General features: G+C 46.6%; 1 protein-coding gene across 2 annotated transcripts in view; it reads right to left on the reverse strand.

The window, feature by feature from the left end:
• Positions 1–18,707, reverse strand: part of ECPAS (Ecm29 proteasome adaptor and scaffold) — a 790,558-nt gene that overhangs the window by 262,513 nt on the left and 509,338 nt on the right. For both annotated transcript variants that reach the window (XM_069240017.1, XM_069240008.1), the window contains exons 33-34: positions 4,158–4,205; positions 3,749–3,870 (exon numbers count right to left, since the gene is read on the reverse strand). In XM_069240017.1, coding sequence (XP_069096118.1) covers positions 3,749–3,870; positions 4,158–4,205 — 170 coding nt within the window. The remainder of the gene's footprint in view (positions 1–3,748; positions 3,871–4,157; positions 4,206–18,707) is intronic.

Below are 18,707 nucleotides of genomic sequence, written 5' to 3' on the forward strand. Positions count from 1 at the left end.
CACATGATTGGTTTCCTACATTAGTCAGCTGTCTAGGTGTGGGAAGATATGAATGTGAGTGCTTCAGAGATGTGCTGCTACCATGGCTAGACATTTGGAAAACATCTCTGGGATCTGCAATGGCTTCAGTGGTGTTTATATGTAAGTGAACACCACTTACCACAAATCTGAAATACTGGTAGTGAGACTGATGAATCAGGAAATGGAAGTAGGAGCCCATGAGATGGAGGGTGGCTATGCGATCTCCTGCACTGAACAGCAAATGAAATTGTGTAGTTTCGTTATTTTGAAATGGCTAGACACACTGTAGAGGTTGAGCGCTTATAGGTGGAAGATAAGCCACAGTGTTTCTTCCTTCTTGGTGATTAGGAAGTACAGAAAATAAATTCCCAGTCTAGCTATTTCAAAATGACGGATTGGGATTACTTGCATCACATCTTTGAGGAGGAGCACTTTTAACTCCTCCAAAAGTAGTCTATGCTGATCCCTGCTGATGCTGTGGCACTGAGGTAGCAGATTTGAAGGGGTGATGTGAAATTCTATATAGTAGCTGTGGGTGATTATTGACAGCACACAATAGTCTTATTTTATGTGCTCTCATTGAGGGAGGTGTAACTCTAGTCTTCCCCCAGCAGGTGCTGGGAGGTATTAAGGGTGAATCACAGCTTGTTGCAATGGAATCTGTGGTAATGTATTGCCCTGCTGCTGTATTCCTGGGAGAACTGCTGCTGGTATTAACATCTAGGTACAGTGAAAAATGCTTTAAATTTTGCTTAGGTTTGAAGTTTGTGAACCCCTGCTTTTTTCTGCTGTTGCAAGACACCCATAGCTTATACTGTCTCATATCTTTTTTTATCTTTTCCAACATTCTGCCCACCTGTGGGCCAAATAAGTGTTAAGCGAACAGCAGTCCAATAAGGTACTACTGGGCATAATCCTGAAAACCTGAGGCAAGCATGATGTCTTAGTAGGATACTGGTGTTGACCAGCTTAAAGGCAGTATCCACTGCATGGAAGATATACCTTATGCTTGCACTGGAGATAACTTTTCATTCTTGTACAATATCATTTACTTTCTTTCCATATACCTCTGTGAGGTGCTTGAGAAGTTGTCCCAGGACGTCAGTTGTCACTAACAGTGACTTGCAACTGACAATCTGCCATTGTGTACAGGCCCCCAAATACATTTCTCCACAGAATTGATGCTCTTATTCTCCTTGTTTAGTGGTGGAGTACCCCTTGTGTGTTGCAAAAGAGCTCTCTTGCTTGCTGTGTGGACAAGAGAAGACTAGTGGTACATGACCTGGATGAACAATGGGACTTGAGGGGCAGGTTTTAACTTGTTCTCTACACTTGGAGTGACTGCTTTTGTGTTGACAGGGTCTTTGAAGTTTGTAGAACACTTCAGCACTTATCTGAGCATGGGAGGGTACTGAGAGCATGCCCTGTTTTGCATAAGGTCTCTACAAGTAAGTCCTCCTCTTCCATATGAAGGGGCATGTTATGGAGGGCTGTGGCCCTATGCATCAGTGAGGCATGTCTGTTTGAAATGTTCTGATTACAATGCAGACAATGCACATGTTCTAGGGATGCACTGTTTTGACCATTTGCAGGTGGGTGGTTACAAATCCATTATTGCACCTAGCAGGTAGAACAGGTTTGTTGAAACCGGAATTATGTACTCTTGGTTTTGGAAACTGACTCAAAAAAGTCAGACTGCGAACCAAATTTACCGACCAGGAGATGTCATTGGCCAAGCATCAAGGTGCAATGGTTGGAAGTCAATCAAAGCTCCTCGACTGAGTAGCTGGATTTCTGAAATAATAAAATGGTTGATGAGGTGCATTAATCACCTCCTATGGTTCCAGGGAAGAATCATTTTGAGAGTACGCCCTATACTTGTGCCAGGCTTCTGCTCGTTGGTCAACAGGCCCTGGTTTCTGATAAAGATGGAGTGATCAGAGTCCAAATGTACCGAGTGGGGTGTGGACAGCTGTGGGGATGATGGTGGTAGGATGTGTATGACCTTCTCAGATGCTAATATCCTATTAAATAGCCTTAAAAAAAGGTGATCTTCCATTTCTTATTAGGTGGCTGTTTTGTGGAAGGAGGTAAAGCACAGAGACTTTACTTATGTAAACTGGCCTCTTCCTAGAATTAGGCTGTTGCTCTTCATCTAGTGGTGTCAAGTTTGTACTTGGCTTCAACACGGCTCTTGGTGCTAAAGTCTGACGCTGTCCTCTGGGCTTCAAGGCTCTGTGCCTCAGACTCGAGAAACTTCACCATCAAATGGTCATGACCACTGTGAGCAGAGAAGACTGCCTAACCTTCATCAAGAAAGGTTGATCAGTCAAGGCATGCCTCTCTCTAGGCATGTCCTAGCTGTAGAACTGAGGGTGAATTCTTGAAGGGAAGATCCTTCGTCTGCTTGATGTAGTTTTCAAGGTCAGGAGAGAAGGGAAGATCCTCAGCATTCCCTCCAAGTCAAGGATGGTGTGTCGGGTACGCAGCTTCAGGACTTAAAACCAGAGGTGTAGTCTTGGTCCTGGGTGTGGGCGTCCTGATGGGCCCTCAAGATTCTTGATTGTTGGGAGTCAGGGGAGGATACATATGTAAGCTCCGGTTCCTGATTAATCTCCGGACTACAGAATAACCCTTCTTTATAGTCGTCATTTGTGGCAGAGATGGACTCAGTAAAGTTCTGGTGCTGCATAGCTGAGTAATATGCTTAACTTCTGTCCCACTTGTTCTTTACAATTTATTTTTAACAAAAGTCATAATATGCAGAAGCACTGATGTCTTGCTTAACAGGTGCTCTGATCCTCCGGCTTCGTTTCTTTTCACTGTGGAGGACATAGCAATGCAGTTGAAATACATCTGAACCTAAAGGTAATCTGCTGTGTGTTTTGTGTCCTGAGTAGGTCTTGACAGTCTGCATTTGGATAAACCTGACAAGTTACAGCAAACTTACACAGACAAAAAAGGTTGTTATTAATGCCTTATAAACTTGGCCCGCTTTCAGTACATCAACAATCACAGTGCTTGACATAGTGAAGATAGTCAGTAATCTATCACCTACCATCTTTTTCCTGCAACAAGCAACAAATGAAAATCTTCTACAGACTTACCACTTTTAAGTGTCATGACTGTTGAGTAAAACTTAGAATGCTCAAGTTTCAATAGAGAAAACAATGAAAAAGTACAGTAAATATGAGAAATGTTATGGAAAAAAGAAAAAGTGCTGTGTGGGTCCTAGTAAGGTCTAGCCATTTGTACAGATCCTTTTACATGGCAAAAATTAAAACTAATAAGGTGTGCAAGTGGGCAAATATTTAAAGGTGGGCAAGAGATTGTGATCAATAATTTATTTTCTGCTTATACTCTTTATTTTTCCCGAAGACAACGTTATATAGGGTCACCTTTCCAAATCATGGGAGATACACAAAATGTATTAATCTATGCAGAGCAAAAAGCGAGATCACATTTCAAAAAGAAGCTTCTAGAAAATGAGAAATAAGTGGTGTGTTGTTAAAGTAAGTTCCAACAGATTAGACAACTGACTCTGGGTGTTAACAATTTCTGGAGATGCACACGTACACCTTAACTAAAAACAAAACATATACACAGTAATTGCTAAATTTGATAAACTGCTAAAGTATTTAGTATATTATTTATTTATTTTATATATTAAAGTAGACAAAAACAACATAAGCTATACTTGATCCAATTTAGTTTTGCAAAAACAAACCTGAGGGTCCGGACTTCAGACACTGTACTCATCATTCCTTTATCGAGAAGGCATGGAAGAAGCACAGCAATGGTTTTCTGACCAGATAATCCTTTTGAGGAATCGCACATTCTCACACAAATCTGAGGAAAAAATATGATTTTTACAAGAACAACCAATTCTGAGTATTCCTTAAAAAAATACGATAATCAAACAAATAGTAGTTAAATTAGCAGTGGTTTATCTGAAAAAAAGAAAAGAAAAAAAATCACAATACAAGTGCAGGGTTGTGGAAGAGTGGCTATTGGAACATCAACTACAAAGAACAAAACAGTAGTTCTTTAGATGGTGTGATCTTTGGAATATCTTTCTTATAAAAGGTGACAGTCACGTTTATAAAATGTGTGCACAGAAAACCCTATGATATTACCTTGCTCAAAGTTTTTAGTGCTAATTCTGCTGCTTTTCGTACTGATTCCTAAGGGGAACAAAGGAGAAATTAATATTGAGCAGCTATCAGTGTTAAGAATTAAGAACACTCATTTTTATTGTCAATATTTAAACGAAGGGTACATCACAAATCCATACAAGGTAAACTTTAAAACATTTACATAAATAATGAAAAAGAATGATAAGGAAATATCTTTAGAAGTGTGCAGATTTGTTACTGTGAGAGCTAAATCTAATATACATCCGGTTACTGGGACAATCTTGGTTGCCCTTCACCTATTCCCAAAGTTACTTACATTAGACAACGCTCTTTCTGGTGGATATCCTAACAGCAGACTCCTTAGTTTCAGAATAGCCCCACGCATCAGACTGTATCAGACTGTATCAGGAGAATTTTCAAACCAATGCCATCACGAGCTGATGACTGGTTCCATGTAGCGCCATAGTGACTCCATACCACCCGAAATTTACAAAGTGGAGCCACATACAAGTGGCAACTCTGCATGTTTCTTAATCATACATCTTCCGCACCATCCACTGTGGAGCCCTACAGAACACGTTACTTACCTCAGGTAATACCTTATCTAGAACAGACTATGGGCCTGATCTAGATATTGACAGACGGTTTACTCCAGCACAACAGTGACAGATATTCTGTCTGCTGGAATCTAAATCGCATTATATCCTATGGGATTTAGATTTCAGTGGACGAGATAACCATCACTTTTGTGTCACTAGCAGGATGAAGGAGGCCATGAGGTGGAAATCCAGGTTAGAGGCTGAACATTAGTATCATAGCCTGAATATCCTGGACTAGCCGCTCAGGAGGATATACCTGAAACTGCACTGTGTTCAGAACAGCTCCAATGAAAGGGAGCATCTGAGAGGGAATCAGGTGTTATTTTGGCACAGTGATAGTGAACCCCAGCGAATGCAGATGGTCCGCCGTAGTCTGGAGGTGGGAGAAGACAGCCTGGGGCAAGATTGCCTTCAACAGCCAGTCGTGAAGAAAGGGGATGACTGAGCTGCGACCATCGCCATCACCTTGGTGAACACCCGAGGTGCACTGGTATGGCCAAAGGGGAGGACTGTGAACTAAAATTGCTTGTGATCTACAGTGATCTGCAGGTTAACATCTGTGGGTAGGCAGGATAATAATGTGGCAATAGGTGTCCTACAAGTCCAAAGCTAACATCCAGGCTCCTGGGTCCAGGGCAGACAGGACCTGAGCCAACATGAGCATTTTGAATTTCTCCTTCTTGAGAAACAGATTCAGGGTACAGAGATCTAAAATGGGGTAAAGGCCCTAGTCCTTTTTGAGAAAGTAGGGGAAATAGCAACCATAGCCTATTTCTAGCACCGGAACCCTCTCTTTAGCTCCCTTGGCCAAAAGAGCTGCGACTTCCTCTCAAAGAAGGGACAGATGATCCTCCGTCAGCTGGTTGTGAGATGGTGGCTTGGAGGGAAGGGTATTCACAAAGGGGAGGGAGTAGCCCCTTCGGACAATCTGCAACACCCACCTGTCTGAAGATATGGACTGCTAGTGGAGTATGTGATGGTAAGGCCTGTCACCAACTGGGTGCCCATGAAGGGGCAGATTAGGAAGACTTGGGAGACTGCAGCTACAGAGGGGGTTGGTGGACTTACTAGACCAATGGCTACCTGACTCTCGAGGCTTGTGAGTGCCATAACCTTGGCCATGCAGAGCCTGGGGATCTTGCACGGCTCGGTGGCTGGGAGGGAACAGGCAAGGCTGGAAGCCCATTCTGTAGTCACAAAAAGAGCAAAAGGTAGATTAGGGATGAGAGAGGGGCCGCTGAGAGGGACAAGGATTTGGCCATTGCTCTAGAGTCCTTAAAACACTCCAGGGCCTTATCTGCCTGGTCTCCGAAGAGATAGGTGTCATCAAAGGGAATGTCCAAAAGGGAAGCTTGAACATCCCCTGGAAAGCCAGACGTCCTCAACAAGCATGGCACTTCGGGGCCACTGTCAATAAAACCGCTCTGCAAAGTGAGTCACTCGTGTCAAGTCCACATCGTATTGTAAACTTTGCTGCATCTCTCTCATCAAAACAACCTGAGAAAGTGCTGCCAGGGCCCCCTCCAGGACCTGCGGCAACACTTGCAAATCCATGTCCCACAGAGTGTGGGAAAATGGGCCAAAAGGCATGCGATGTTCAAAGACTGCAATTCAAGGTTGGCAGAAGAAAACAACTTCTTCCCCAGAGTTTTCAGCCTTTTGGACTCCCTATCTGGGGTGGGGTATGATGCGGGGGTGGTAGGGAATGTGCCTTGGGATGCTGAGGTTTGGACCTTTAAGATCTCTGGGGTAGGGTGTTGGGTGAGGAAGTTTGGGTTTCCTGGGGTGTGCCGGTAGCTCGGCCTATTCACAGGAGCCCCTGTGTTAAGTTTGGACCAAGTCCCCAATAGGACTGCAGTAAGGGTGTCACTGAACAGGAGTGGGGGGTTCTGATTAGGAAACTTCTGGTTACAACAAATCTGTCAAGATGTTAGTCTTGACTACCATCAAGGGCAACTGAGGGTCAAGGACCTCAGCCACCCTCTGCACCCCTATCGCAAATGAAGCTCCCTCGTCAGCAGCCACTGTAGGGGGAGAAGGCAGACCAGTATCTGGAGAAGTATCCAGTCCACTGACTTCACCCAGATCCTTACACCAGTCCATTGCTGAGTCTTCCCTGTAGGGCTGGTATTCTGCAGGGTCCTTTGACCCCTCTCCTTCCTCCCAGAGGCCTAGCCCAAGGGAATAGGGCTCAGGCTCAAATCTAGGAAGCAAGGTTCCTGCCGGCATATGATACAGTGGATTCGGGGATCACAAAGGAGATGGTGCCGCTGGCGCCCGGGAGTGTTGACATCGGGTTGGGGAAGATTGAGTAGGAATAACCAGTGCCAGTCAGGATCCAAGAATGGATCCCTCAGGTCCCACTGAAGCCAAGAGCGAAGCTGCAGGCACGGAACCAAATGGGGCCTTCTCTGCCCCTGCGGGACCCGAAGGCACGTTGCAGGGGTCAGGCTCCCATATATGAAGTGCATGGCCTCATAAAACTCCTTCAGCCGGGCAGGTGTTGCTCCAGGTCAGGGAAGCACGGAGTCGGCCCAGGCGCAGGCTCAGAGGAACCAGGTCTTGAAAGTCAACCCTCCCTATTCACATCAACTGACAAACGAGGTGAAGTCGAAGACCTCTTTGGCTTCTTGCTCTTCTTCTTCTGTCTCGCCTTACCTGGCCATTCCGAGGACATGGAGTGGAATGACGACTTTTGGCTCTGCGGCTGATCCCCGGACCTTCTTCTCGGCCAGCACCTCGAGTTGCATGGTCACATGCCAGGCAGCCATGAGCCTTAAGGACTGCTCCCTCAAAGCCTTCGGGTGCATGGCGCGGTAACTGGAGCATGAAAGTCTTGGTGCGGTTGAGACAGCACATGCAGACATCTCCAACACTGGCCGATGACAGTGTCCCCAGGGTTTGAATCCTGACTTCCTAGATGACATATCTACACATTAAGAGGAAATCCTCAAAAATTCTCAGCAAAACATCGAAAAAAGCCAGTCAAAAAAATTACTGCGGGATAGCTCTTCTCCAGATCAGCGCTGGCAAACATGAGAAGAAAAGAACTGACGTCAGCATGCCTGGGTGGCACTAATAAAGGTACAGCGATGTCACTTCCGATGAGGATGACACACCATAGCCAATCGATGCCACCTGATGGCGTGCAGGAGTACTGCTCACGAACATCTTCGTAATCCAGTCTGATGACTGGGAAATTCAAAGGTAAGGTATCTGCAGACAGAAGTCTTTATCAGATAAAAAATTGCAAGTGACAGTGTGCCACAACCTAATAAGGAACCTTTCCACATACCAGGATGAGGAAGTGCAAAAACAGGGAGGAATAAGTGGTTCGATAGAGTATCGAATAGAAGGAGCATTACCAAATGTATGTAACTTGATCTTCTGATGGATACTTCCAAATGCAGATTCTTCACATTAAAAATAGATTCCATAGCAGTACCGCCTAATGTTGGAGGGTCCGGAAAGTATACTCCGATAAATAAGTCTTGCAGAACCAAATGAGTATCCCTTCAGGCCAGCCTGTCAAGGCGGTAGTATTTTATGAACATGTCACACTGGTGTCTCAGTCTGGCAGGTTTCCAGAACCAACATTCTTCTTGACAATGCCATCATTACGGCCATCGCCCTGGAGTGATGAGCCGACAGGACGTTAGGGATTGCTTCATGGCCAACACATAGATTTTATTGCTGATGGCTATCCAGCTTAACCTAGCAGCCTTTGCTTGATCACAACAGTCCCTTGTACAGTCAACGTAAATGCTCAAAGCCATTTTTACATCAAGCCAATGGAGTCTCTCCTCCTCCTTCGAAGGATTAGGAGGAGCAAATAAACATTGGCAGTTATTGGTTGGCCAATATGGAGAGGCACATTTGGGCAACAAGACTGCCCAGGTCCTAAGCAAATACTTGTCATTAAAGAAGGGGGTGTCGACAGGAGAGCATCAGCAGTTCACTCACATGTGACGCAGAGATGATGGCAATTAGGAAGACTGTTTTGAGCTTCAGTAGTTGCAGTCAGAAGACATAAATTGCCTCTGACATAAGAAATGTAATTACTAAGTTCAGTTTCCACTGCGTTATTGCTAAAGGCTTCAGGGGAAACGTGTGTCAGACCTCTGACAAAACATATGAGAAAGGGTGATTTAGATAAAGATGATAAAAAAGGTAAACACAGAAAGGCTGAAAGGGTCTTGCAATGCCGTGCTTGGCCAATGATAAAACAAACAACAACACATCCAAAGGTTCGGTCTACGGAGGGTTGGTATGACAAGTATCACACCAAGCTTCTCCCAGCGCCCACCGTTGATGCAGTTTGTCAATAGGCTTCAGGATACAAAGATAATCTTGACTACTGCGGCCGGCAGATTGAAAGCATTCAACTGTTGCTGCTCAGTCTCCACAGAAGGAGATGTAGGCTATGAAGACTTGGGTGCAGGGCCCTCCCGTTGGCAAGACAGGTCCTTAAGTTTGATTGCCAGTTTGAAGGGCAAATGCTCATGCTCAGGAGCTCTGGGTACCAAAATTTCTTGCCCCAGTCTGAGCCTATTAAGATGAATTGGGCCTGGTCTGCTCTGACTTTACTCAGAGCAATAAGGCACGAGAGGAAGTAGCGTACTGCACCATAGTCATAATGTGCCTTCTAGTGATTTTCCTGGAAGATATTCCTGTGTATAGTAAACTTGACATTGGACATTCTCACCAGTGGCAAACAGATTGAACCAGGGCATATCCCACTGGTCAAAGATCCTCCTAGCCACCTTGAGGTAGAGATGCTCCTATTGATCTGACAGCCAATGTCCGCTCAGCCCATTTGCTCTGGTATTCACAGTCCCAGCCAGATGGTTTGCAGCCAGAAAAATTTCTGCTTGTCTTGTTACTTCCATAGATGTAGGTCCTCGTGCCACGGAACCCATGACTGCATTCTGCCCTGCTTGTTGCAGTACTGCATAGAGGTTGCATTGTCTGCAAGGACCTACACCAGCTTCATGGAAAGCAGGAAGCTTTTTGGGACCAGATTGATCACCAAAGATTCAAAAGGCTGACGTGATGCTTCTCTCAGCCAAAGACGAGAGGCCTCTGACTTCCAAGTCTCCCAGGTGATGAGTCTGTCACAGCAATGAACTCTGGGTGAGGAAGGGAGAGTGGCCTGCTGCAGATCAGGCTGGCATTTGTCTGCCACCACAGAAGACCCGGAGCAGTCTCTTGTAAAATCTGAAGGGAGTTGAAAAAGCAGCCCTGAAACTGGACACACTGAAACCAGAAGTTCCAAAGCAGGGCCTGCATATTCATGTCTAGCATTCGAGACGGGGTAGATGCCAAACCTTAGAAGTGCAAAAAGCCTCAGAGCCATCTTCAGTGAGACACAGGACTGAGCCAGAAACATCGCAAGCATATCTTGAATGCCCCAACTCACCGCGGTGTGGAAAGACCTTGAATACCACAATGTCCACAACAGCCCTAATGAGGGAAATCCTCTGCATAGGTCACAGGTGGCATTTTCGGATGGTTGTTAGAAGAACCCAGGGCTTCGTCCATTGTCCAAAGGTGGTCTCCAACCAACTGAGGAAAGCCAGCATTCAGCAGCCAGTCATCAAGGTACTTTAACTAATGTATCCCCGATCTATGATGGTTGGTAGCCCACCATCACTTTCATGAACACCCAACAGGCTGAGTAAAGGCCGAAGGGGAGTACGGAAAAGTGTAGTTATTTCGACCTTAACTGTGCACCGCAGATAACGCCTATGGGACTGCAGGATGGGTATATGAAAATACATGTCTGCCAAGTCCAATGACACTATCTGGTCTCCTGGGTCCAGAACAGAAAGAATCTGGGACTGAATGAGTATCTTGAATTTGTCTTTCATAGAGGGGCATTCAGTGGTTGTATCCAGTGTCGGCCTGAGGCCTAAAATCAAGACACACTTTGCTGTGTCCTGGCCTTTATGTACTGATACAGTAAGTGAGGGTTTGAAGTCTTCCAGATCAGCTACACACCACACTTAACGATCTTGAAATCAACCTCGCCAAAGCGAATAGTCTCTTTCAGCATGCATATATACGTTTCGTCTCTCCAACAGGAGGAATGGTCGTAACGGCATTAGCTGTGATTATATTTGACAACAACCCTAAGACGAGGCTTTCAGGTGTAGGGTGCTTGATCAGAAAATCAGTGTGACCAGAGGCCAGCCTGTGTCACCTAGTGTAGGAAAATGGCTCCCTGTTGCTGTTACCCCCCACTTTTTGTTGCCTGATATTGATGCTGACTTGACTAAGAAGTGTGCTGGGACCCTGCTAAGCAGGCCCCAGCACTAGTGTTCTTTCACTAAAAATGTACCATTGTTTCCACAATTGGCACACCCCTGGCACACAGATAAGCCCCATGTAAAAGGTACTAGTGGTACCAAGGGCCCTGTGACCAGGGAAGGTCCCCATGCCTCCAGCATGTGTTATGCCACCCTAAGGGAGCCCTCACCTAACACATGCACACTGCCATTGCAGATTGTGTGTGTTGGTGGGGAGGAAAAGGCAAAGTCGACATGGCATCCCCCTCAGGATGCCATGCACACAAAATACTGCCTGTGGCATAGGTAAGTCACCCCTCTAGCAGGCCTTAATGCCCTAAGGAAGGGTGCACTATACCACAGGTGAGGGCATAGCTGCATGAGCAATATGCCCCTACAGTGTCTAAGCTTATTCTTAGACATTTTAAGTACAGTGTGGCCATATTAAGTATATGGTCGGGGAGTTTGTCAAAACGAACTCCACAGTTCCATAATGGCTACACTTCACACTGGGAAGTTAGGTATCAAACTTCTCAGAATAATGAACTCACCCTGATGCCAGTGCTGGATTTATTGAAAAATGCACAAAGAGGGCATCTTAGAGATGGCCCCTGTATTTTACCTAATCCTTCAGTGCAGGACTGACTGGTCTGTGCCAGCCTGTCACTGAGATGATTTTCTGGCCCCCGGGGGTGGGAGCTTTTGTGCTCTCTGGGGCCAGAACCAAAGCCTGCACTGGGTGGAGGTGCTTCACATCTCCCCCTGCAGGAACTGTAACACCTAGCAGTGAGCCTCAAAGGCTCAGGCTTCGTGTTACAATGCCCCAGAGCACTCCAGCTACTGGAGATGCCCGCCCCTGGGACAAAGCCCCCACTTTTAGGCGTCAAGTTCGGAGGAGAAAAACAAGGAGGAGTCACCCCCAGCCAGGACAGCCCCTAAGTTGTCCTGAGCGGAGGTGACCCCTGCCTTAGGAAATCCTCCATCTTGTTTTGGGGGATTCCCCCAATAGGAGTAGGGATGTGACCCCCTCCCCATAGGGGGGTGGCACAAAGGGGGTGTAGCCACCTTCAAGGTGCTACTGCCCCCCAGACCGAAACACACCCCTAACCTGAGTATTTAGGGGTGACCATGAACCCAGGAAATCAGATTCGTGCAACCTGAAGAAAGAAGGAGGACTGATGACCTGAAAGCCCCGCAGAGACAACAGACAACAACTGACTTGGCCCCAGCCCTACCAGCCTGTCTCCAGACTCAAAGAACCTGCAAAGTGACGCATCCAGCGGGACCAGCAACCTCTGAGGACTCCAAGGACTGCCCTGCACCTAAAGGACCAAGAACCTCCTGAGAAGAGCAGCTCTGTTCAAAAACAGCAACAAGAAACCAACTTTAAAGAGACTCTCAATTCCCGCCAGAAGCGTGAGTCTTCATACTCTGCACCCGACGCCCCCGGCTCAAGGTCAGGAGAACCAACACCGCAGAGAGGACCCCCAGGCGACTCCAACAATGTGGACACCCTGTGTTAACCTCTCTGCACACCCACTGCGACGCCTGCAGAGAGGATCCAGAGGCACACCCTGACCGCGACTGCCTGGTAACAAAGGAACCCAACGCATGGGCCAAGCACTGCACCCGCAGCCACAAGGACCGAGAGCAACCACCTTCCAGTGCAGGAGTGACCAGCTGGCGGCCCTCATCCTAGCCCAGTTGGTGGCTGGCCCGAGAAGCCCCCCTGTGTCCTACCTGCATCGCCAGAGTGACCCCCGGGTCCCTCCATTGCTTTCAACGCAAAACCCTACACCTACTTTGCACACTGCACCCGGCCGCCCCTGTGCCGCTGAGGATGTATTTTGTGTGCCTGAGTGTGTCCCTCCCAGTGATCTACAAAAACCCCTGGATCTCTCCCCGAGGACATTACCTGCTAGCGGACTGGAACCGGAGCATCACTGTTCTCCATAGGTGCCTATGTGATTTGGGCCCTCCTTTGCACTCTGAACCTAATCGGCCCTGTGTTGCTGGTGCTGTGGGTTTGGGGTTGCCTTGAACCCCAAACAAGTGGGCTGCCTATGCCCAGGAGACTGAACTTGTAAGTGCTTTACTTACCTGAGAAACTAATCAATACTTACCTCCCCCAGGAACTGTGTGGATTTTTGCAGTGTCCACTTTGAAAATAACTTATTGCCATTTTTGTCAAAACTGTGTATACCTCTGTTTTAATTCAAAGTTCCATACTTACCTGTGTGAAGTACCTTACAATTTATGTACTTACCTAAATTCTGAATCTTGTGGTTTTAAAATAAATTAGGAAAATAATATTTTTCTATATAAATACCTATTGGCCTGGAGTTAAGTCTTTGTGTGTGTGTTTTCATTTATTGCCTGTGTGTACAACAAATGCTTAACACTACCCTCTGATAAGCCTACTGCTAGACCACACTACCACAAAATAGAGCATTAGTATTATCTAATTCTGCTACTATCAACCTCTAAGGGGAACTCTTGGACTCTGTGCACACTATTTCTCACTTTGAGATAGTATAAACAGAGCCAACTTCCTACACCTGGCAACAAGCTACTGACTGGAAGACACAAGGGTGTCTGTAAGAGCCTCACTTGAACTCTAACAACATCTCAGAAGAAGAAGCTGGTCTCGATCAAAAGATGCCAGTTAACAAAGTTGCCTTAGTTTCTATAACAGGCAACCCTAAATAAAGCACTTCTGTTGCCCTTCCCACAGCTACTGTAAGAAGCAGGTTGTCTGCCTCCTTATCATCATCAATATCAGTGTCACGAGGAAGAAACTGCATACTTTAGGAAGCTGGCTATCTATGTAGTGGCCCAATGTGGGGGGCACTATTCAGATAGTCCAGGACGACCCTTACAGGTTTACAGGGTTAAAAATGACAATTTCAAAAGCTCTCTTCTGTGGCAGTGTGGGCGAGCAGCTAGGCATATCAGAGTGTAGTGCTAAGCATTTGTTGCACAAGCTGATTCAATAAATGAGACACACACAAGAAGCAACTCGAGACCAATTGGTTAGAAAAATAGTTACTATGTTTGTATTATATGTAAACACCAGGGCATTTATAGAAACATAAATACTGTTGCAGTTCTGAGGACAGTTTGCATGTAACACTTTTGCAGATAAATGCATTTTTACACAGCACTGGTTCCAGAGTTTTGTGACTGTATAGAGCTCTTATACTCAGTTTTCAGGATCCCTGGGAGGTAGGAGGGTGCAAAGTTACGGAGAAGACCAGCAGTTCAGGCTTACCTGCCCCTGAGCATCCGGGAGCAGTGGTAGTGTTTGTGTCGTGTTCCTGCACACCATACACTTGGCGAAGAAGGGGTGCACCTCGTAAGAAAATGCGAGAGGGGAATTGAGGACAAGTCCGGGAGCTCCTAACAGGGGAGCTTAGTCAGTGGGCAGGAAAAAGCCTTAACAACGCAGCTCAAACCACTCTGTGCATTGACAATGCATCCAGAACCATGAATGAGTCTTTGCAACGCATTCCTTAACCATGCAAGTCATTACAACAACTTGCCTTACGGAAAGCGTTGCTGGACTGATGTTGGACTTTAAGTCCAACACTTTCCCTACTGTGGCGCAAACTGGAGTTGGAATAGTAAATTATACTATTCCAAAGTCCAGCTCTTTCCCCAGGGCAAGTTGTTGCAATGACAAGCGGGGTAAAGGAATGCAATGTAGAAAAGCATTTGTGGTTCGGGACGCATTGTAAATACAGGCGTGGTAAATGTATGCCTTGTTCCGACGTACAACCTCAGTAGGCATCCGGAGAGCAGAGGAACACCATTGGAAGTTGTGGACCCAAGCCAGGGTCAATCAGGTGCAGTTGATCCTTAGCAGTGGTGCTCCTGCATCAAGGCACACACAGTTATTTGGGTGATCTGCAGAAGGAGAGACACAACAAGTCAAATGGATTACTGAGAAGGCTTTCAACTCTGCAATGCTGATACTGCCTGTCGGCAGGTCTTCAGTTCTACTGTTGGAGTCCGAGGTGTGCTTCAACAAACCTTGGTTGGTGCAACGGGTCCAGTACTAAAGGTGTAAGTGCAGCTTGGCTCTGGTGGATCCTTGGGTCTTCTCACATGGTGGGGAGATAGGATTGACTTCTTGGAGCATGGGGACAGTGGACCTGGGGGTAAGCAGGCCTGTGAACTCGATGTTGTGGTTGGTGCCCACAACAAGCAGGGAAGTGGCTCCTCCACTCCAAGGGAGATGCTGATGGGCTGGTGAAGTGCTAGAGATCCTCTGAGGCTTTTGGAGTCCCCACAGCTGCAGGACGAGTTGCAATGTTGCAACTGTCAGGAAGGCAGCAGGAAAGCAGGCAGGCCTTTGCGTCAAACGTTTACCAGGTGCCTGCAAGTTCTACGTCTTCCTGTTTTTCTGTATCCTCTTCTTCTTGTGTCAGGCGAAGCTGGCTTCTGGTGTTGGGGAGCCATCTAAATACTGAGTTCAGAGTTGTTTTAGGGGAATGTAAGGTAGTAGCCAATGGACTACTTACCCTTGGGAGTACCTACACCCCGCTATGATCACTTCCTGTGAGGAGTGGGCATATCCCTATCCCACAAGGCCTAGTTCTGACCAAAACCAAGATGGTGGAACCCTTCCTCCAGTGTCCCCCTTGAGTAGCCCACCTTAGGGGTGTGGTTATCTCAGGGGTGGCACACAGCTACTGACTAGCTAATTTTCCCACCTGTCCTGCTGCCACATTGGCCTCAGGGCAGGGGCTGGCTGCTCCCAAGACTGGGGAAGCAGGGTGCATACCAAAGGTGCTAGGGTTTTTTTAAGACCCTGGCCTTGGTACGCAGATCTTCTAGCCATGCTACTGAAGTAGATGATAACACCCCTCTCCATGCTCTCACGTCCAGGGGGTCAGAAACGTGTCTGGTGGTGCAGACTGGACTAAACTAGTCAGTCGGTATACCAAGAGACTGGTGGGGCACAAGGGGCACCTCTATGATGCACACTGGGTGCATGTCCGAATAAACCTAAGGCTGGCATCAGCCCAGATTTATCAAGACTAGGTGTTTGATACCAAACACCACAGGGTTCTATGAAGCCATTATGTGACTGGGTCACCCGTGTTGACAAGTGTAGCACATACCTTAAAATGGCTTTCCGGCTCACTTGCAATGCGCAGCAACGGGGCTGAGCATCACGAGCCATCATCCACTTGTGCAGATATGGCCATGTACCCAACCTTAGGGCTCTTAGGCCTGCCTTAGGGGTGGCTTACATATACCTATTTGCAGTGATGGGGGCATGGCACACCAAGGTTGTGCCATGTTTTTTCTCCTGCCTTGCACCAGGGCATGCAGACTGCAATGGCAGCTGTGTGCTACTCATTTTTAGGGGGTCCCTGAGAGTGGTACAATCAGTGCTGCAGCCTTTGGGGACCCTATACTCTACCTAGGCAATAGGGGTATCACTTACTAGGGGCCTACCCGGGTGGAGGAGTGTGTCAATTGTACCCCATGTTACCAGTTTGTGGGAAAAGAGCACTGGAACTGGAGGCCTGTTTACCAGGAACCCTGGGCACGTCAGTCGAAAAACCTCAGTACCAGTGGCATAAAGTGGGGGTGACCATGTCAAAAAGGGGCATTTTCCTACACATACTACAGGGAGTGCAGAATTATTAGGCAAATGAGTATTTTGACCACATCATCCTCTTTATGCATGTTGTCTTACTCCAAGCTGTATAGGCTCGAAAGCCTACTACCAATTAAGCATATTAGGTGATGTGCATCTCTGTAATGAGAAGGGGTGTGGTCTAATGACATCAACACCCTATATCAGGTGTGCATAATTATTAGGCAACTTCCTTTCCTTTGGCAAAATGGGTCAAAAGAAGGACTTGACAGGCTCAGAAAAGTCAAAAATAGTGAGATATCTTGCAGAGGGATGCAGCACTCTTAAAATTGCAAAGCTTCTGAAGCGTGATCATCGAACAATCAAGCGTTTCATTCAAAATAGTCAACAGGGTCGCAAGAAGCGTGTGGAAAAACCAAGGCGCAAAATAACTGCCCATGAACTGAGAAAAGTCAAGCGTGCAGCTGCCACGATGCCACTTGCCACCAGTTTGGCCATATTTCAGAGCTGCAACATCACTGGAGTGCCCAAAAGCACAAGGTGTGCAATACTCAGAGACATGGCCAAGGTAAGAAAGGCTGAAAGACGACCACCACTGAACAAGACACACAAGCTGAAACGTCAAGACTGGGCCAAGAAATATCTCAAGACTGATTTTTCTAAGGTTTTATGGACTGATGAAATGAGAGTGAGTCTTGATGGGCCAGATGGATGGGCCCGTGGCTGGATTGGTAAAGGGCAGAGAGCTCCAGTCTGACTCAGACGCCAGCAAGGTGGAGGTGGAGTACTGTTTTGGGCTGGTATCATCAAAGATGAGCTTGTGGGGCCTTTTCGGGTTGAGGATGGAGTCAAGCTCAACTCCCAGTCCTACTGCCAGTTCCTGGAAGACCCCTTCTTCAAGCAGTGGTACAGGAAGAAGTCTGCATCCTTCAAGAAAAACATGGTTTTCATGCAGGACAATGCTCCATCACACGCGTCCAAGTACTCCACAGCGTGGCTGGCAAGAAAGGGTATATAAGAAGGAAATCTAATGACATGGCCTCCTTGTTCACCTGATCTGAACCCCATTGAGAACCTGTGGTCCATCATCAAATGTGAGATTTACAAGGAGGGAAAACAGTACACCTCTCTGAACAGTGTCTGGGAGGCTGTGGTTGCTGCTGCACGCAATGTTGATGGTGAACAGATCAAAACACTGACAGAATCCATGGATGGCAGGCTTTTGAGTGTCCTTGCAAAGAAAGGTGGCTATATTGGTCACTGATTTGTTTTTTTTTTGTTTTTGAATGTCAGAAATGTATATTTGTGAATGTTGAGATGTTATATTGGTTTCACTGGTAATAATAAATAATTGAAATGGGTATATATTTATTTTTGTTAAGTTGCCTAATAATTATGCACAGTAATAGTCACCTGCACACACAGATATCCCCCTAACATAGCTAAAACTAAAAACAAACTAAAAACTACTTCCAAAAATATTCAGCTTTGATATTAATGAGTTTTTTGGGTTCAATGAGAACATGGTTGTTGTTCAATAATAAAATTAATCCTCAAAAATACAACTTGCCTAATAATTCTGCACTCCCTGTATAAACCGCATCATAGTTGAATCCAAATAAGGCCCCCAGCCTCTGCTACTAATAGCATCAAAGTGGAGGATTAGAGTTTGGTTGCAAGTTGACTGCTCGCCCATTTTTTATCTCATAGTGCAACAAAGGCCTTGAGAAAGCCAATGGTGGCCAGGGTACAGATGCCGCATTGTGATCCGGTTCTGGGCTGGGCTAGCCAAATCGGGATAGCACCAGCATGGAAGTGACTGGTGGGGACCACAGGGCTGGAGTGAAAGTACAAATCGGTGTCAAAGCAGCCCTGGCTGTGGGGGTAGTTGGCACAAAGAAAGGGCCCACTGGAATTAGATCAACTGGGAACCCTTGTGGCACAGGGGGTCCAAAGGCATGTCTGAGTGAGGAGGAAGCATCTGAAAGACCTTCAGCATGTCCTCCCTCTAAGCCACAAATTTCTGTAGGTCGACGATGGCCCAGAGAATTCA

Source organism: Pleurodeles waltl, chromosome 1_2 (assembly GCF_031143425.1).
Source record: "Pleurodeles waltl isolate 20211129_DDA chromosome 1_2, aPleWal1.hap1.20221129, whole genome shotgun sequence".
Classification (NCBI taxonomy): Eukaryota; Metazoa; Chordata; class Amphibia; order Caudata; family Salamandridae; genus Pleurodeles; species Pleurodeles waltl.